The following is a 20,453-nucleotide window of genomic DNA, read 5'->3' on the forward strand; positions in this document are numbered from 1 at the left end:
CCCCGACGGACCGAGATTTTTCTCCTCTCACTCCGTATCCTGAGGCATGTTCAGTTATCACTGTTTTTCCAGGATGTGAGGCTTACCTGCCAGTTTTGTCCAGGACTACTATACAACCCGGCACATTAAGGAAGGACGCACCGAACCTTGGGTCGCCAGGAGCTGGCACCGCGGAACACACGAGAACATGGCGCTCACAGGCTGAGGGAAGAGGATTGCAAGTGGGAGGCAGCTTAGCAACTAACCCAGGCCCTCTCTCGAAGAATAAAGAGTATGTATCAGAGTGGTAAAGCCCCCTGAGTTCATTCCCCAATTTAAAAAAATATATTGTTTATTTGCATAAAGAAGGATTTATGAATTGGACAGTGCTGCCCCGGACCTGCGTGGGTAGCTGAACTTAAGATCACGCCTGTGAACTGCAAGGGCTCCAAGTAAGACACAGACACAGTGTACCCCTATACTAGCTTCAGGCTCCCCAAGAGGGAGAGCAAGAGAAAGGAGACAGGGAGAGAGAAAGCGGGGAGGAGAGAAACACGTTGGGAAATGAGCTTTTATTGGGGGGGGGACTCTTATTCTTAGAAAGTTCTATCCAGAAAAGGGAAGAAGGGGAGGGATACAAGGGACAGGTGAGTGTAACTCAACCCTGGGGGCACATCCCACAAAGAAGACCCTCCTACTATCCAAGCTAGACGCCGCCCAAACCAGAGCAAATGCAGTGGTTGGTCAGAATCTGCGGCATCAGGACTGGAAGAGTGTGGGCATTCTTTGTGGCTCCCCACAGGGCAACACTCCAAGTTGAGAAAGATGGAGTGAGCACTGCCCAGGAATGCTTCACCACTGAGCCACATCCCCAGCCCTTTTTTATTTAGAGACAGGGCCTCACTAAGTTGTTGAGGCTGGCTTTGAACTTGTAATCCTCTCGCCTCAGCCTCCCAAGTGGCTGGGATTGCAGACATGCACCACTATGCCTGGCAAACTTCCTAAATTGATTTTACTGTTATGTATTACAGTAATGAGAAGCTGACACAACAACAAAATGAAAAGCACAGTAATAAACCTTCATGTTTATGCAGATATGTGATGAGAGTGCAGAAAGGACTAATTTGGGAAAGGAGTCTTTTGAAGAAAGTGTTCAAAAGCCAGATACTCACATGCAAAAGAATGAACAACAAGGAGCTAGGGAATGTGGATCTGTGGCAAAGTGCTTGTCTGGCATGTGTGAGACTCTGGATTTCATCCCCAACATTGAGAAAGTGAGGGAAGAGAAACGAGGATTAAAAGAATTGAATATACATTTCTCTAAAGAACATTGAGCAAGAGGTAGATAAAAAATGTTCATCAGTAATGATTAGGGAAATGCAAATCAAAATGACAATGAAATACCTCACACCCATTTAAATAACTATTTAAAAAGAGAAAGAATTGTGGTGTGAAAAATTAGAACACTTGTACTATTTATGAGACTCCAAAATGGTATACCTGCTATGAAAACCATGTCTCATATCCTATGAAACAGCAATTCCACGTCTGCCTATACACCAAAAAAAGAATTTAAAGCAGAGGGGAAGGAACGTGGCTCAGTGGTAGAATGTCTGGCACATGTGAGGCCCTAGGTTTGATTCCCAGCAGCACCCTCAAATATATATGTAAATTTTAAAAAAGCAAAACCTCAAATCTTTATCTATATACTCATGGGAGTCATTATTCTCCATAGCAAATACATGAAGTGGATGCAAATCAATTCTCATTATGTATAGATAAAGTGTTATACATGGGATTTTATTCAGCTTTAAAAAGGATATTCTAATCCTTTTGAAGATGGGTAAAATGAGGCACAAAATAATAAGATTCAAAACAATTTTCCTTAGAGTACTAATGAAGTTCAGGGTGCTGAGTATCAGGGGCTGGGTGTAATGGAAAATAAGTTGTTAATAAAGGACATAGAGTTTTCATCTTGTAAGATGAAAAGATTTCTGAACATTCATTGCACAATGTGGACAATTACTGAACTGTACACTTTAACATTGTAATGATGATAAATTTTGTTAGCATTTTAGAATTAAAAAAAAAATAGTTCCCAATTATAAATCAGAGCATATTTCTGTCTGAAGTTTTTCTACATTTACTTGTAAGTTCTTTATCTGATGTGAATGTTTTGGAGCTGAATGAGGTGGGAGTTTTGGTTAAACACTTTCCCACATTCACGGCACTCATAAGGCCTTTCTCTGATGTGAATTCTTGTATGTTTAATGAGGCTTGAGTTATATCTAAAGACTGTCCCACATTCATTGCACTCAGAAGGATGTTCTCCAGCGTGAACTCTCTGATGACTAACAACTGTGGAATTGTTCGTAAAGTATTTCTCACATTTGCTGCACTCATAATTTCTTTCTCTAGTGTGAACATTTTGGTGCCAAATGAGGTGGGAATTTTGGCTAAAACCTTTCCCACATTTGTTGCACTCATAAGGCTTTTCTCTAATGTGATTTCTCCAGTGTCTAATTTGATTTGAGTTGTGGCTAAAGAATTTCCCACATTCACTACACTCATAAAGCCTTTGCCCACTATGAACTCTCTGATGTGTATCAAGTGTGGAGTGATATCTAAAAAATTTTCCACACTTGCTACATTCATAAGGTCTTTCTCCAGTGTGAACTCTCTGATGACTATTTGGTGTGGAGTGTCCATAAAAATCTTCCCACATTCACTGCATTCATAAGGCCTTTCTCCAGAATGAAGCCTCTGATGTCTACTCAGTGTGAAGCAATATCTAAAGAACTTACCACATTTACTGCATTTGTAAGGTTTTTCACTGTGTGAACTCTCTGGTGAATAATAAGTGTGGAGCTGTCCATAAAGAATTTCCACATTTGTTGCATTCATAAGGCCTTTCTCCAATATGAACTTCCTGATGTCTAATGAGGATGGAGTAGTATCTAAACAGTTTTCCACATTCACTGCACTCAAAAGGCCTCTCTCCGGTGTGTATTCTCTGATGAATAGTAAGTGTGGAGCTGTACATAAAGAATTTCCCACATGCACCACAACAATAAGGCTTTTCTCCAGTGTGAACTTTCTGATGTCTAATAAGTGTGGAATGTAACATAAAGACATTCCCACATTGACTGCACTCATAAGGCCTTTCTCCAGTATGGATCTTCTGGTCACCAATAAGGTAGGACTGTGTAATGAAAGCCTTCCCACTTTGACTGCATTCAAAAGGCCTTGGCCTGGAAATTCTCTAGTGCTCCATGAGGTCAGATCTTTTTATAAAGAAATTTCTAGGGCTGGGGATGTGGCTCAAGTGGTAGCGCGCTCGCCTGGCATGCATGCGGCCCAGGTTCGATCCTCAGCACCACATACAAACAAAGATGTTGTGTCCGCCGAGAACTAAAAAAATAAATGTTAAAAAATTCTCAAAAAAAAAAAAAAAGAAATTTCTGGTGCTAAATAAGGTGGGACTTTCTAATGAAGGATTTCCCACATTCAATGCACTCATAAGGCCTTTCTCCAGTGTGAATTTTCTGGTGCTCAACAACATTATATTTGAGATTGAAGGATTTCCCACATTCACTACACTTGTAAGGCTTTTCTCTAGTATGATTTTGCTAATGCTTAATAAGGCGGGAATTGTACCTAAAAAATTTTCCACATTCACTGCATTCATAAGTCCTCTCCCCAGTGTGGATTTTTTGGTGCGCAAAAAACATAAGTTGGTGGCAAAAGTCTTTCCAACATAATCTGCAGCCATAATCATTTTGTCCATTTTGAAAGGCCTCCTTGTCCTGGGTGTCCCCAGGTGGCTAACCACTGTGAAGAGCTTTTTTCTGAAAAAAAGATCTAAATTGGCAGTAAAGTCTTTTCCATCCTCCCTGCTTGTGAAGGTCCTCTGCTATGTGAACTCCATGGTTCTTCCACAGTGATTTGATCTAAGCAGCTGCTCTTGGTGCTGGTAAAGCTCTGCCAAACACTTAACAACTTATGTTCAGGATGTGTTCCACTGTGCACAGTCAGATGCAAAATGTCTTCCAAAAGTGAGCTGCATGTCTCACAGGGCTTCTGAATGGATGTTCCTACAGATACACCTTGCTCAGAAGGAATCTCCTTATCTACAGCTCCATGCCAACAACCTGTAAGAGTAGATATACTAATAATACGCAGGATCACTTTAGTTGAAACAGGCAGAACCATAGCAAATTTCTGATACTCAAATTGGTCCAGGGGATTACTGACATAAATTAGACACTGAAGTCTAACTAGAGTGAAAGACCTGCTGGACAGAGTTGGGCCTGGCACATTCCCACCACCAGAGAGCCCTACAATAGGTAAAAATGCAAGGAGGGATAAAGAATAGGGAGGAGGGTCAGCCCTCAACCGACTGCTCTTCAAATGGCCTTAAATGAGGCTATGGATACCGATAACTGGTGAGCAGTATATAGAAAGTTGTGTCCAGACCCAGGGATATAGCTGACTTATGTAAGAGTGACTGGTGAACAAGATCTCAAAACACCTTGAGTCAAATGCTAAGAGAACCAGAAAGAGTTAAAAAGAAGAGATTTGGCAAGAGGTGGAGGCCAGAGATGTGAAGAACTAGGGGCCATAAGTAAGGGGGGAAATGAAATGGGGAGGAGAAGTAGAAACACATGTCACAGGCAAGGGCATGAAACTGAAGTGGCCTACAAGTATGATCTGCGTTCAGTTCTCATCAATCTTCTTCCCAGCTCCTACCCACCAGGGCTATGATGTTTGAACTTCTCTTGTCATTGTGGAGTAACTCCTGCATTCCACCCTGACAGGACCCAGGCACTGTCCCATGCTTAAGGTGAGCAACTACCTAAGCCTGGCCTTGGCCAATTCTAGATGAAAGAGGAAAAGGGAAAAGCCAGCGTATACCTAGAGCATACAACCCAGAATATTCTCCATCTAAAATTATAAGAATTTCCATTGGAGAGTCCTGCAGAAATGATTCTCTAATCCTCACAAGTAGTGACCAGGTAAATGCCTGAAATTCTTGGCATTGGCAGGCCCTAAGCATGCCAGCAACATGAAAGGAGGGAAGGCACAATTTTCATACACCTGAAGAGTAACCTGACCAGGAACAGGCAAGGTTGCTGGGTTCTCTTAAAACATTTCTGACTTCTGAGCATTAAAAGCTAGAGTAGCAGGGGAGACTATTTGGGCAGAGGTAGATACAGTGCACAGAACCAACCTCTGGCTCCCACAATAGTCTGGTAGGAAACCAAGGAAGGAGATAGCACCCAAGGCCTGGTGTGGCAAAGACAGAACTTAAGATCAGCTCTTTCTTGTTGGGGTGGGGGGCGAGCGCCCACCTCAGGCACTGGCTGAGGGACTTACCTGGTGAGGACAAATGTGCAAAGTTCTCCAGCATCACGTCACGGTGCAGGTGCCTCTGAGCCTCACTAAGGAGTTCCCACTCCTCCTGGGAGAAATATATGGTCACATCCTCAGAGACCACATGGACCTGCCAAAATTATGACATCAATTATGAGCAGCTTCCTGTTCTGTGTTTTCAAATGTGTATATATTTGTTCTGCATCTATTAATTGTAGGGCCAAACGGCCAAATTTGTTTCCAGTTCCACTGGGATCCAGTCCATATTTTGAACCACTTCCTTACTTGGCCCACACATCAATATTTCCCTACACTAAATCAACCTGATGCCTGGGACCGTATAACCAGGGATAGTCCCTATGCCCCAAAGCTTGCCAGACTAGTCAAATTAGACAATCTTAAAACCGTTTCACCCTGCCCTGCCTTGCCTTTCCTGCCAAGACCCTCATGGAGCTTCTCATGCACCCTTTCTCTCAACCCTGCATCTGCCTATAGACCACATCTACTGCTTCCCTTCTGGCCTTTGTTGCACGGCACATCCTTAGCACTGGGGAAATATAAGAAATAAATTTCCTTTCAATATCATTAGCTATCATTCAAATTCACAAAATTAAGATTTTATGGGTGCAAACAATGATGCATTTCCTCTCCAGGATCTTCTGGCTTCCCCCTTTCCAACCCACATAACCATTCCCTACTAAGCCTCTAGCCCACCCCAATGGGGAAGAAGTAATAGGTTCTGGTGGTCCTGCAGCCTGCTTTTCCCTCATTTCCACTGATTAGGACAAAGAGGTGTGAAAGAGGGAAGAAAAGCTTCATCACAGCCTGCTAAGTGGGGCCCTAACCCTCCTATATCAGCCACTCTCCTTGGGATCCTCCATTCTTGTCTTCCAGAGAATCAAATTTAGGCTCATTTCTCTCCCTTAAGTGCCTGGAGGGCCATCCGTTCACAATCCTGACTGCACATCACTCTGGATGGCACCTCCCTCACATCTCCAGTTCCTCCACCCATTTCATCCACTCTTTCAGTCTGCACCACAGGCATTTATATGTGACCTCCCAACACAGCACTCTGTACATGGAATCAAGGAGGCACATGACAGATGCAATAAAAATCCTAGCTGCACATGTAATAACCGAAATGTCAAGCTTCCCTAGTGCTTGGAGCAGCCCCAACCCCTGCTCTAAACGTCTCCAGTTTTGCCCTGCTTCTTGCTTTAAATTCAATTACCAAATCTACATGAGAACTTCACAGTTCTCCCTCACCTCCACTGAATACCAGATCTGGGATGTCCTCTGATTTACACTGCACATGCTGTCCCATTAACAGTATGACCTTTTGTGGGAAGCCATTCTCACCCGTGATTGGGCACCTCCCTGATTGGGTGTGAGGCGTTCTGGCTAAACTGTGTCGGAACTAATCCCCCCCACTCTAGGTGCGAGAGCCCATCCGTGTGGGGGTGTGACTGACCATTGACCCTAAGACCAATCACTGACCCTGACCTTGGAATGCTGTCCCCCTCGACCTTCATTGGATGGAATTTTACCCTGAATTTCTTGTTCCCCAATAAAAGGCCACTCCCTGGCGTGCTCTCTCTCTCTCTCTCTCTCTCTCTCTCTCTCCTGCTGGTCCTGAGTAAGCCTTGCTGCCCCACAGGGTGGCTCGAGGCAGGAGCCAGAGGGAGAGCCATCTCAGACCTGGTCAAGGAAAAAGATAGTAAAAAAGTGGATGTGTGACCGATGTGAATCTGCAATATGTATATGGGGTAAAAATGGGAGTTCATAATCCACTGAATCAAATGTATGAAATATGATATGTCAAGAGCTTTGTAATGTTTTAAACAACTAATAATTTTAAAAAATTAAAAAAACAAAGAAAAAGGTAAATTGAGTTTTGTGTGTTTATTTTGATCTCGCTAGTTAACTTCTATGCTATGAACCTCTAGTATGAAGCCGGCGTGCTGGTCATGCAGTGGAACCTTCTCTCTCTACCTATCTCTAATCAAAGGTCAGCTGCACTCACCTCCACATTCTCACTCTAGGCCTAGTCACATTTGTGGCTGATTCCACTTTCCCTCAAAGTGATCTGATGGCCTGAAAGAAACTACTAGTTTCTGGCATGTGCAGGCCCTAAGAATGCCAGCAACATAAATGGAGGGAAGGCACAGTTTTCATTCACCTGAATAGAAACCTGACCAGGAACAGGCAAGGTTCTTGGGTTATCTTAAATAAAATTTCTGACTCCTGAGCGTTAAAAACTAGAGTGGCAGAGAAGGGGACTATTTAGGGAGAGGTGGGTACAGGACACAGAGCTATAGTCTGTAGGAAACCAGGTGAGTTAAAAGGGCTAAGAGGCAGACCATGGAAAATGGATACTAGTGGTTCTGCCCTGCCTGGAGCAAAGTGACCTAAGGCTAAGCTTAGTACCTTTTTGACTCTGGACAAGGACAGAACCTCCCCTCAGCCTTAGTGATCTTATCTGTAAAATGGGGATAAAAATGGTTTCCACACCATAAGGTTCATGTTGGCATAGTAGAATACACTGCATTGGCAATTACAGTTTATAGATTAAAGGTTTATGTGTTTTCAGTGCAAAAGAAGTGGAAGAATTTTGAAAATTTGGATATTTCCCCTACTTTTTAGGATTAAGAAAACATGTAATATATAGTACTTTTCTTTTTTTTAAAAGAGAGAGAATTTTATTTTATTATTATTATTATTATTATTTTTTAGTTTTCGGCGGACACAACATTTTGTTTGTATGTGGTGCTGAGGATAGAACCAGGGCCGTACGCATGCCAGGTGAGCACTACCGTTTGAGCCACATCCCCAGCCCTATATAACACTTTTCATTGTAAGCAAATACTTAAAGGTAAATGAACATCCCAACAATTATGAAGTACTTAAATATAACCTGTTGGTTGCATTAACTTCTGACTAGCTATGTATACACATGTAGGATATTGGTTAATTAGTGTAATAAATATTTTATAAATTCTTAAGTTGTTGGGAGATGCTGAGCAGGCAGCTCAGTGATTGGTCCCTTCACCAACCAACTCTGTTACATTAATATTCTGAAGAACGTTTGCTGAGGTCCCAGGACTGGGGTAGATGATCAGAAAGTATGTCCAGGTCTGGTCCAATGTTCTACTATCCCAACTTATATTTCCCTTGTTCACAGAGCAACCCTAGGGGTCTAGGAAGCCCAGAGGGCAGCATGTTTATAACAACTTACACCTCTACTCCAGGCATCAGTACTTCATCCAGGACTCTCTTTGTACAAACAGAATTCTTACTTCAGATGTGCTCCTGGGCTGGGGATATAGCTCAGTTGGTACAGTGCTTGCCTCCTATGCAAAAGCCCTGGGTTCAGTCCTCAATACCACCAATCAATCAATCAATTAATCAATCTACTCCTTTCTGAAGGGAAGTCAGGGATTCTTCTGCCTCCCTCATAGTGTACCTCCTAAGTCTGAGTCCTCACCTTCCTCATTAAAGAGCCCATGTGAAATAAAACAGGATTCTTCCTTTTCAATCTGATCCAGAGGCCAAGCCCGTGTCCTGTGCACATCTTCTAACCCTTTGAAAGTTCCAGACCTGCTACTTTCCCTGATTTTGGAACTTACGTCCTGTTCCATGGGATGTCTCCACCTGTGACATCTCGGAATCACCATATCCACAATCTACCTTATGACCACACTGAAAGAGACTCCCCAACTCCATTCTTTCTGATTTTCAAGGCAAAATAAGAAAAAGAAAGAAAACCATGAGATGGACGGGACCTTTATTCCCTACTGCCCTTAGCCGTAGGGAATGTAGCAGGAATCCTCCACCACTCCCTCTTCTGGCACCACGGTTCACCTAGGGTCTTCCACAGTCACCTCCTTATCACCACCCCACCTTCTCTCCCTTCCTTCCCACCCCTCTGTAAACCTCCCACCTGGGCAGGCCCACGGAACTGACCCACCTCCCAGCCAACCTTCCAGGGCTCCCCGCCAGCTCCCCGCTCCCTGCAGGGCTGCCCACTCGGCAGCGCCTACAGCCTTTACGCACACGCCTTGTCACAGGCTGAAACCCGACCCCACGGGAGCTGGGCGTCCTGGCATCGCAGTGTGGGGGGAAAGTGGCCCCTACGCCTCTGCCCGCCCGGCTACCTAGGGCAGGTCCCTCCTGACTCTTGGGGTGAAAGCCAGGCTGCGCGGGAGGCCTTGAGAAAGGGCCTCCATTTGGGGGCTGGGCCTTAGCTCAGTGGCTGGGCCCTTGCCTGGCACGCGTGAGGCCCTGGGTTCGAGCCTCAGCGCCACCAAACGAACAAATAAAGGCCTTCTGAACTGCCCTTCTGTGTAGACTATAGAAGCACTGTTTGTTTTTGTTTTTGGGGGGTGTGGGGTGGGCATGGTACTGGGGATTGAACCCAAGGCGTTTTACTGCATGCCACCGCCCCAGTCCCCTTGACTTTTTATTGAGACGAGGTCTTGCTCTATTGCTGAGGCTAACTTTGAACTTGGAATCCTTCCTGCTTTCTGAGTCACTGGGATGTGGCTAGTTTACAATTTTTGACAATCGCTTCATATTTAACTGAACCTAAATATAAGTTACTTAAGCTTTATTTTCCTATAGTAAGGAACGTTTTGCTCAGAGCGATTGTCAAACTTCAAGGCACGTTGCTATTTATTCCCAATGCACCAATAATGCAAAGTGCAGCCCCTTGCTCCCTCTTAAAAAGCTAGACGCTGGTTTTGCACAAACATGGATGAATATTTTTAAATGCTATATCAGCATCCATACAAGAGTAACTGTAGCATCTCATTTACCTAGATAATTAGAAAATCTAAACTATAGCATTACAAATGAAGTCAGTGGTGGCGAGCGAGTGGTTCGTGCCTGTGATCCCAGTGGCTTGGGAGGCTGAGACAGGAGAATCCTGAGAGTTCAAAGCCAGCCTCAGCAAAGGCGAGGAGCTAAGCACTCAGTGAGACCCTGTCTCTAAGTAAAAATACAAAATAGGGCTGGGGATGTGGCTCAGTGGTCAGTGCCCCTGAGTTCAATCCCTGGTGCCAAAAGGAAAAAAAAAAGTTCATCCTTTTATTCTAGCAGAGACCAATTTTGTTCTAAACTAATAGCACACAGTAGATACCTAAGACTTATGGTAGCTTAAATAATATGAAATTATTACAAAAACTGGAGAGAAGGGAGGAGTTCATGGTATGGTTGACTTGGAGCTCGGAAAAATCCATCCTGGGAGTCACAAAATGACAGATAATGCCCTGAAGGAAAACTTCCAGCCAATACCAGCCCCTGTCTTTTGTCCAAAGACATCCACAAACCAAACCAATCATGAAGGAAGGCACGAGGCCCCAAAGGTGTCAAAAAATTGGTGAATCCTCCAGTTGAAATAAGAGAGCACGGCATGATGTCATATCTGAGCATTTTAATGTGACAAAGTTGTTACACACTGTGGTTCTCTGCACATTGCTAGAGGGAAGATGACTTTTGTAAAAATGAAATAACTCTGACAAAGGTGCCAGTCAAACTCCGTAGTGCCACACAGTTCACAAAGTTTCCCATATATGTGGCAACACAGCAAATAATCCTAATATGGACAGCAGGGGATCAATTGCTGACTACCTCCTTAGAAAACGAATCACTAGAGATTTGCTGTGATGAGTTATGTTGAACAAGGAAAGAACGCACTGCTTGTACTCCTAAGGCCTTTCTCCAGTGTGAATTTCCTGGTGTTGAATTAGGTCAGAAAAATGGCTAAAGAATTTTCCAACACCTACTGCATTTGTATGTGTATGTGTTGCTGAGAACTGAACCCAGGGTTCTGCACATGTTGCCTAACTGAGCTACATCCCACTGCCCACTGCAATTTTAATACCTTCCTTGGTATGGATTGTTTTTTGAAACAAAGTTCACTTCATGGCAAGAAATAACATATGTCACTTTAATATATATTAAAGGCAAAAGTATTTATTATTTACAGCTAGGAAAGAGAAAACTCAAGCAGGCCCCACAGGGAATAGCATCAGGGCAGCCACAGCAACCTGAAGTTGTAGGGGACAGTTTATATGAGACTACTGGATTGAATTAGCTGTTTCCCAGATTCCCTGTGAATGGGCTAATTTAAGTAATTGGATACAGATATAATTAGCTGCTCCAAAAGAGGAACTGACCTACTTCTAGCCTAGGCCTCCAAGTGGATTCAGCATTATATTCATTTAAAAAAATTTAAAAGTATGTATCCAATTGTAATACTCTTATAAAGGGATATAGATCAACTGAACAGAATTCAGAAATAAACCCTGGCATATGTGGTCAAATGATTTTGAAAAGGGTTCTAAGCCTACTCAATAGGGAGAAAGGACAATCTTTTCAATATATTGTGCTTAGAAAGCTATATACCCACATGGAACAGTATGAAGTTTGGCCTAATATTTTGTACCAAAATAAACCTAAGTCACACACAATGACACATATCTGTAGTCCTAGCTACTCCAAAGGCTGAGGTGGGAAGATCACTTGTACCCAGGTGTTCAGCCTGGGCAACGTAGCAAGACCCTATCTCAAAAGATCATCAAAGACATAAACATAAGGCCTTAGGGAAAATGCTTCATGACACTGAATTTGACAGTGATTTCTTGGTTATAACATCAAAAGCACGGATAAAAATTAACTAGACTACAAAACAATCAAAATTCCTTCAAACAACATCAAAGGGCACAATTAATAAAACAAAAAGGTAACCTATGGATTGGGAGAAAATATTTGAAAAGCATATATTTAGGATGGCATTAAAATCCAAAATGTTTAAAAAGTTTCTACAGGTCTACAAAAAAAAATCAAATAGCCCCATTAAAAAATGGAAAAATGACTTGAAAAGATATTTTTTCAGATATACAAATCTGAAGAAGCACAGGAAAAGATGTGTCACTAATGGTTAGCAGTATAAAAGTAGAAAATGCAGGGCTCCACCTCACACCCAAGATAGCTGCTAAAAAACAAAACAAAACAAACAAACAAACAAACAAAAAAACAATTCCCTCTCTGAGAGAGAGAGAGAGAGAGAGAGAGAGAGAGAGAGAGAATGAACTGAAGTATTGGCATATTGGCAAGGATGTAGAAAATGAAACCCTTGAGCACCGTTGTGAAAACATAACTGGTGCAGGTAGTATGAAAAACAGTTCCTAAAAATATTTTATGATCCAAAATTTCCCCTTCTGGGCATATACCCTAATACCCAAACAGAACTGAAGTGGGGTTTCAAAAAGCTATGTATGTATGTTTATGTTCATAACAGCACTTTCCCTAGTAGTCAAAAGGTAAAAGAAACCCAATGTCCATTAACCAATGAATAGATAAAGAAATGTGTTATGTACATACGATGGAATATTATTTCACTGGGGAAAAAAGCCAGTGGGGTGAGGATTTCTGACACATGCTACAAATGGGTGAACCTTAAGAACATTATCCTAAGTGAAATAAGTGTTTCACAAAAAGATGAATGTTGTATGACTCTACTTATATAAGATGCTAATAGGTAACAAATCCTTAGAACAGAATATAGAAGAGTACTAGTCAGGGGCACCAGGAAAGAGGAGAATAGGGTATCACTTCTGCAAGATAAAAAGGTTTCTGAGATCAATTGCATTTGAAATATGAATTTACATAGCATTAACTGTCAATTTAAAATGGTCAATGGTAGATTTTCTTCATTGTGAAATTTCTAATGTTTAATAAAGCTGGAGCTGTACTTGAAGAAAGCCCCACACCTACAGGACAGACAAGCCTCTCTTCACTGTGGATTTTCTGGTGGTGAACCAGATGGGATTTCCTAATGAAGGCCTTGCGGCACTCACTGCACTCGTAAGGTCTTTCTCCAGTGTGGATTTTCTGGTGCTCAACAAGTATATGTTTGTGGCTAAAGGCTTTCCCACATTCACTGCATTCGTAAGGCCTTTCTCCAGTATGATTTCTCCAGTGTTTAATGAGGTTGGAGTTGTACCTAAAGAATTTTCCACATTGACTGCACTCGTAAGGCCTTTCTCCAGTGTGAACTCTCTGGTGTCTAATGAGTCTGCAGTGGTACCTAAAGGATTTCCCACATTCACTGCACTTATAAGGCCTTTCTCCAGTGTGATTTCTCCAATGTTTAATGAGGTTAGAGTTGTACCTAAAGAATTCCCCACATATGCTACACTCATAAGGCCTTTCTCCAGTGTGAAGTCTCTGATGTCTAATGAGTGTGGAGTTGTACCTAAAGAACTTCCCACATTCACTGCACTTATAAGGCCTTTCCCCAGTGTGAACTCTCTGGTGTTTAATGAGTGTGGAGCTGTCCATAAAGAATTTCCCACATTCACTGCATTCATAAGGCCTTTCTCCAGTGTGAACTCTTTGATGTCTAAAAAATGTGGAACTGTACCTAAAGAATTTCCCACAAATGTCACACTCATAAGGCCTTTCTCCAGTGTGAACCCTCTTATGTCTCATGAGTCTATAGTTGTACATAAAGGATTTTCCACACTCTCTACATTCGTAAGTCCTTTCTCCACTGTGAATCCTCTGATGTTTCACAAAGTTGGCATTGTACCTAAAGAATTTCCCACATTTGCTGCACTCATAAGGCCTTTCTCCTCTGTGGCTTTTGTGGTGCTCAAGCATTGAATGTTTGTATCTGAAGGCTTTCCCACATTGACTGCATACGTAATCATTGTGTCCACTCTGAAGGGCTTCCTTGCCCTCAGTTTCCCTGTCTGGCTTCCACCCACAGTGAGAGACTTGGTGCTGGAAAAGGCGTGAGGTGGCTGGCAATTCCTTCCACTCTTCCCTGCACGTGAGGGCCCTCTCTGCCATGTGAACTCCGTGGTTCTTCAAAAATGAAAGTTTCCAATTGTCCCTTCTGGAAAGATTCTTTTCAATCTGCTTTTGGGGCTGGTAAGGCTCTGACTCACAAATATGTATCTTTTGTTCAGTTTGTGTTCTATTTTGTTCAGCCAGGTGCAGAATATCTTTCAAGAGTGGGTCACATGTTTCACTAGGCTGGGCATTCTGGGTGGATGAACCTGGCTTTGGAGTCCTGACCTGTGGTGCTCCTACAGAAACACCTTGCTCAGGAGCTGCCTTCTCAGCCTCGGCTCCATACCAACAACCTGTAAGGACAGAAATATGATGAAGTGCAAGTTGACTCTGATGAGAGGGGGAGCCCCATCATAAATGTGTGTCAGACGTCCATGAATAAGTTCATGGCTTTGCTGACAGGAGGTGGATATAAAGCCAGTGAGGAAGGCCTGCAGCACAGAGCTGGGCCTGGCAAGCTTCCATGGTGGAAAGCTCTGACGATGGATAAAGACACAAAATGGGGCTATGGTGTAGGGGAAAGAAGCAAGCCCTCCAACCTACTGCTCTGCAAATGATTTCAACAGGCCATGGCTGTTTGTGACGGGTGAACAGTGTGTAGGAGGCACGGCTATTTGTGACTGTGAACATGTGTAGAAGGCTGTATCCAGACCTGGGGACACTATTGGTGACAGCATCAGGTGTTCAATGTGGAGATGCATGCAGACTTCACAACTCCTTAAGTAAAGCTCACGTGTTGGAGGGCCCTGCAAAGGGAACATTGGGGGGAATGGGTGAGAGATGGAGGCCACAAAAGGGAGGAGGGGATGTGTGGCACTAGTGGTAGACAAGGGCAGGACATCAGAGTAGATATGACAATGGAGAAGAGAAGGTATAAATTGTGGCCTCTGGCCCTGGCATCAAACAATGGTGAGCTCAGGGAAGGTTCCCAGTGTGATCTGAACCCAGCTCTGACATCACCCTTTCTCAACTACCAGCCAACAGAACCAAACCCCTTTAAGACTCTATTACAATTGCTAAAGTAATATTCACCCTCTCAGGTACCCAGGGCTCTCCCTATCACTCAAGGTGAAAAACTGCATGAGACTTGGAAAGGGCTGGTCCCAGGGAAAAGAAGGAAACTGGACAGAGATCCACCCCATGACACCCCACATTCCATAATCATAAGCATGTCAGAGAACAGTCCTGCAGAATCAACCCAGTGGCCCCCACATTAATGATCATTGCAGTGCCAGAAATTCCTGTTCCAGGCCAGGCCATCTGTTCAAATATAACCTGGCAAGGGACAGGCAAGGTCAGTAGAATCTCTTGGATAAACTGGACATTTCTGACTTGAGTCTTTCTTGCAAGCCCTCAGAGCAGTGGGGGCTGGGCTGCTAGGGTAGAACTGGAGCTGTGGACAGAGCCCTGGCCTGGCCCCCACAACATACCTGCTTGGAAATCAGGGAAGGAAGTAGACCCATGAACATACCAGGAAAACAGAGCTGCCCTTGGGTAACAGGGACAGGAGCCCAACCAAAGATACTGTGTAGAAGTGAGAGCCTTACCTAGTGAGGACAAAAGTGCCAAGGTCTCCAGCATCACCTCACAGTACAGGAGTCTCTGAGCCTCATCAAGGTGCCCCCACTCTTCCTGGGAGAAATAGATGGCCACGTCCTCAAAGACCACACGACCCTGCCACAGTAGAAAAAGTCCAGTAGATGAGAGCCTTCTCTTCAAACTGGGTTGTGTTAGATCCTACATTGATCTATGTGGCACCCATTGATTACGGGGCTAAACTAACAGGTTTGTTTACATCTCCTAGGCCATGCTAAGCCCACATTCAGAGTGACCTCCTCATCTAGCTCTCACAGATCAAGCCCATAGTCCCCTTGTCCTAAGTCAAACCAGGGCCAAACCCTGGTGCCCCAGGAATGCTGGAATTACTTAACACCCAAATTTAAGCTGGTCATCCTGCCCTGACTTGTCTTTTCCTTGGGAACCCCAATAATGACCATGGCCTAAACGTCCCCTTTGCTCCTGACTTATGCCTTCTGACCAATCAATTCTTTTATGTGATGTGGCCCTGCAACATGTGGCATGCACTGTTCTTGGAAAAATGTAAGGAATAAATTCTTTCTTTTATTGTCATTGGCATATACCTGTCGTCACTCATTCATATCCATAAAGTTCAATCACTGCTACACTTCTGTCCAGTTTCCAGTCCTTCCCCACAACCACTCACTACTAAATCTCCTCCACACCTCCCAAAGTAGAAGAGCAGCTCATTGCCATGATCACTGTGTTTAGCACACAGAAAAACAGGTGGGAGGAGGAGTAAATAAGCACCACCCAGGCTGTGGGCCTGGCATACAGAACTCTACCCCCTCAGGCCAGCCAGTTTCCCTGGGCCCCCCAGATCTTGCTTCCCAGAAAACCAAACTTGGACTCACCCCTCTCCCTCCTGTGCCCAGTTCAGGGCCTAGACTTAATCACTAACAATTCTCCAACACACACATCACTCTTTGAACTGCACTTTGATCACAGCTTCGGCTCCTCCACTACTATAGTTCCAGAGACACCTCCTGGACCACACCACAGATATTTCCATTACTCTGCAATATGGAAACAAGATAGCATAGAGCAAATACAACCAGTGACCAATTCGGCCCCAGTCCTGGTTCATAACACCAGATTTCCCTAGCACCAGGGGTCGATCAAAGCCCTGCTGTGACGGTCTCCACTCTAGCCCCTTTTCAACTCTACTCAGTCACCCAAGCCTATGCAGGGACCTCAAACACTATGGCCATCCAGCTTCTGCACTGCATTTCTTGTCCCATAAGCAGTCATGACCATCTGCTCTCCACCAAAACTTCATTCAAAACCCAGCTGCACTGACCTTCAAACCTTCACCCAAACCCTCACCCCACCTCACCCCAATCAAGGCTTAGCAAGGTTATTGATCCCCTCCCCCCTTCCCCCACAGTATCCATATCATGTTCACTTGCTCCTCATTCTGTCTTATTCCTCCACCCCACTATCTCACACATACACTCTCACACTCCGAATCCTCATCGGTACTTTGTAACTCCAACCACTAGCACCTAAGCATCCCACTGAGAGATGCAGTTTGCAGTCCCCCTGACCTCTCACTCCTTATCCTTAAATAGCATTACCACAATAACCTACAGACTACAGACGCTGCCTTCTAGTTCTGACCCACAACTTCATTCTCAGTCCCACACCAGCCACCATGCTGTGCATGTCTCCAATATGGACTCCTCCACCAGGAGTCACCACATCACTTTCTCTCTTTTTTAAATAAATGTGTATATTCGTGTGGGGGGAGGGTAGGTGGACACAATACCTTTATTTATTTTTATGTGATGCTGAGGATCAAATCCAGTGCCTCACACATGCCAAGCAAATGCTCCACCACTGAGCCACAACCCAGCCCACTTATCACTTTCTATATTGTGAAACATGGGCAGCTCCAGTACAAAGCATATGGCAAAGCCAGAGGGAGTCCTTTAAGTCTGAGTCATAACACGGCCCTCTTCTGCTTCAAATCTTCTTAGATTCCACCCCCCCCCCCGAAATAAGAGGAACAGAACCTGAGGCTGTCATTCTAGGCCTGATGTCTGTGCCTCTGTCCACCCCTCCCTGCCCCCACGCCTACCACACATAATAGAGATTTGCAGTTCCCTGAAAATGTCTGCTCTGTTTCACCTCCAAGCACTTGAACATTCTAGATCCCGTGCCTTGTACCTTACCCCATCAGCTGTCAAAAACAGGAATGACCCAAGACCAAATATAGGATATTGGACCTGGTGGAACCCATTCTTCAGACATGAAAGAGGGGAGAAGGGCAGAAAAACAGTCTCTTATATTGGGGTGCCAGAGCCACATGGGAGGTAACAGGGTGGTTGAAAGGGAACCCTCTACTCACCTGTGCAGGGTTCATTTCTGCCATTGCCAGGGGACCCTGAGGGAAGAGGGAGGTCATGAGAAATCACAATCACAGTAGAACCTACAGGTTGAGTTGGACCACCGCCTCTCTGCCCAGCCTTGGATCAAATTGACCTCAAGCTGATTTTATGAACTCAGCTGCTCAGAGGGGCTTAGCAGACCTGTGACTCTGGGAAAGAACTAAACCTCCCTGGGCTTCATCTCTAAATAGAGGAGAAGAATGGTTCCTACTTACAGGGCTCATATAGGTATCAAACATTTGACGCACACACTACATAGCAGATAATTCTATCCATAGGATTGTTTTATAAGTTTTCAGTACAAATGAAGGACTATGGCTTTGAAATTGGATGTATCCTTTCAGCTTTTTTTTTTTTTGATGTTGTAGAGGATATGATATGAATTTTCCATAGTAAGCAAATAGAGATAAATTAATGTCAAACTGATCATGAAGTTTGCAGAACTTGCACTTACTGAGTAACTTCACTTTTATTTATTTACTTATTGAGACAGAGTCTCACTAAGTTGCTTAGATCCTCACTAAGTTACTGAGGCTGGCTTTGAACTTGCAATCCTTATGCCTCAACCTCCCAAGTCACTGGGATTACAGGCATGCACTGTGGAACCCAGCTAAATGATTTCACTTCTAATTGCCTATATATATATATATATTTAGAAAGATACTGGTTAATTAGTATTTAAATCAATAAGTAGCTCATACATTCTCAGAATAATAAGCTGTAGGAAGAGGCTGAACAGGCAAGTCAACTACTTGTCCTTTCTGCAACCAGGCCTGCTTACTTAACAGGGAAGAGAACTTGTTGGTGTCTCTTTTTGACTACAACAGCAAATTATCCCTTCTTGCCTTAAAATGTGAGGGAGGAAAAGAAGCAGTGTCCTGGTCTGGAGTCTATCTGCTACACTAGCCTACATGACCTTTCTTTTGTTCTACAGTGATCCTAAAGGTCAGCCAAGTCTTCAGGTGGAGAATATGAACAATCTAACATCTTGGTCTCCATCCCAGTCCAGCTCCAAGTTGCCAAGACTGTCCTCAAACTTGAATCCTCTTGCCCCATCCCGTCAGGTTGCTGGGATCATGGGCATGCAACACCTGCCCAGCCAAATCTCCTTTTTTGCATACATGGTCCAGAATCCCTCCTTGGCCAGGTTTGCAGCTCTCTGAAGAGTCGGGACATGGTCTGCTTCACGTCTCAGCCAACCCCACAGAGCCCCCCCAGTCTTAAAACCTTAAGACTTCCTCACCCAATTGGGCCCTCAGGCCCTTCCCACACTTTCCATCCCTTTGATATTTCCGGCCCAGCCCTCTTCCTCCCACTGCGGGCCCCTGTGTCCACTATCTATCTGCTATCTGCACCTGAGATATACAGGAAGAATATGGCTGAAATAACCCATGGTCTTCTTCCTGAACCTGTCCCCTCCTAACTTCCCCAACACCATTATTTCAGATGTTGGGGAGCGGCAGGAAATCCTTTAGGCTCTGTAAGATCCCTAAAACCTCATCACACTAGCACCTACCAGAATATTCCTGGGATCCACTGCTGTTACCTCACCAGTCCCTCTGCCTTAATTCCCCATCTTATCTCTCTGTAAACTCCCTTTTTCTTTTCTTTCTTTCCTTTTTTTTTTTTCTTTTTGGTACTGGGGATTGAACTCAGGGGCACTCAACCACTGAGCCACACCCCAGCCCTATTTTGTTTTTTACTTAGAGTCAGGTCTCACTTGGGTCCTGCCTCCGCCGGCCGCCCGCTCTCTCCCGTGAACCGCTTCCTCGGGACGCCCCTCCCATTCACCCCGCCCACAACCTTCCTCGGCGGCCCCGCGGGAGGCTGCCGCGCCCTCCGTCTCACCTGCTCTCTGCAGGCCGACGCCCAGTTTCCCCAATGCTGCCGACTCGCATTCGAGGCGGGGACGGGGACGTTTCCACACCGGGTCACATGGCTGAAACCTGACCCCACATGAAGCCCCTCTGCTCCGACCGGCCCTGGCTGCCGACCGCGGGCAGGCGCGCCTCCACCCGGGCTCTGTCCCAGGCAGGTCGGGCACTCGGGCAGGGAGGCCGAGCTCAGGGGCGCGGCCTCCCCCCGCCCAGGCGGGCAGCGGGGGAGCGAGGCAGGGCTGGGGGAAGGGCTTGGGTAGGAACAGTGCCGCCTTCGCCAGCCAGGATCAGCTCAGGCTCGTCTCCGGCTTCGGGTGTGGGCGCCAAACCTCTTGCGCTTTCCTGCTGTCACCGAGGTGACAACCAAGTACTCCATAGGCCCGAAGGGATTAAGAAA

At 44.7% G+C, this 20,453-nt stretch overlaps 2 protein-coding genes and 1 pseudogene across 5 annotated transcripts; all 3 read right to left on the bottom strand.

Moving 5' to 3' along the window:
* Nucleotides 1–1,393: 1,393 nt before the first annotated feature.
* Nucleotides 1,394–3,481, bottom strand: LOC143384551 (uncharacterized). Its single transcript, XM_076839692.2, has one exon. The coding sequence runs from the start codon at nt 3,133–3,135 to the stop codon at nt 2,089–2,091; it is 1,047 nt and encodes a 348-aa protein (XP_076695807.2). The 5' UTR covers nt 3,136–3,481; the 3' UTR covers nt 1,394–2,088.
* Nucleotides 3,447–7,875, bottom strand: LOC143384154 (zinc finger protein 17-like; annotated as a pseudogene). The gene is made up of 3 exons (XR_013154565.1): nt 7,864–7,875; nt 5,356–5,482; nt 3,447–4,130 (listed from the first exon to the last, which is right to left on the bottom strand). The product of XR_013154565.1 is annotated as a zinc finger protein 17-like (transcript).
* Nucleotides 7,876–10,768: 2,893 nt separating this feature from the next.
* LOC143402255 (uncharacterized) lies at nt 10,769–20,109 on the bottom strand. 3 transcript variants are annotated; one of them, XM_077105844.1, is made up of 4 exons: nt 20,028–20,109; nt 18,140–18,175; nt 15,759–15,885; nt 10,769–14,504 (listed from the first exon to the last, which is right to left on the bottom strand). In XM_077105844.1, the coding sequence occupies exons 2-4, from the start codon at nt 18,161–18,163 to the stop codon at nt 13,048–13,050; spliced, it is 1,608 nt and encodes a 535-aa protein (XP_076961959.1). In that variant the 5' UTR covers nt 18,164–18,175; nt 20,028–20,109; the 3' UTR covers nt 10,769–13,047. The 3 variants fall into 3 exon arrangements, with proteins under 3 accessions (XP_076961959.1, XP_076961960.1, XP_076715762.2); XM_077105845.1 differs by lacking the exons at nt 18,140–18,175; nt 20,028–20,109 and adding an exon at nt 14,864–14,957 and having other exon boundaries at nt 15,759–15,847; XM_076859647.2 differs by lacking the exons at nt 15,759–15,885; nt 18,140–18,175; nt 20,028–20,109 and adding an exon at nt 14,864–15,338.
* Between the last annotated feature and the right edge of the window lie 344 nt (nt 20,110–20,453).

This window comes from Callospermophilus lateralis, chromosome 18, assembly GCF_048772815.1.
Source record: "Callospermophilus lateralis isolate mCalLat2 chromosome 18, mCalLat2.hap1, whole genome shotgun sequence".
In the NCBI taxonomy this organism is placed as follows: domain Eukaryota; kingdom Metazoa; phylum Chordata; class Mammalia; order Rodentia; family Sciuridae; genus Callospermophilus; species Callospermophilus lateralis.

Bases quoted from the DNA above. Each gene is read 5' to 3' on its own strand.
- LOC143384551 (XM_076839692.2), bottom strand. From the start codon at position 3,135: ATGAGTGCAGTCAATGTGGGAATGTCTTTATGTTACATTCCACACTTA.
- LOC143402255 (XM_077105844.1), bottom strand. From the start codon at position 18,163: ATGGCAGAAATGAACCCTGCACAG. The intron at 15,886-18,139 runs GTGAGTAGAGGG...CTACTGTGGCAG, and splicing joins CAGAAATGAACCCTGCACAG to GGTCGTGTGGTCTTTGAGGA. The intron at 14,505-15,758 runs GTAAGGCTCTCA...CTGTCCTTACAG, and splicing joins GGCACTTTTGTCCTCACTAG to GTTGTTGGTATGGAGCCGAG.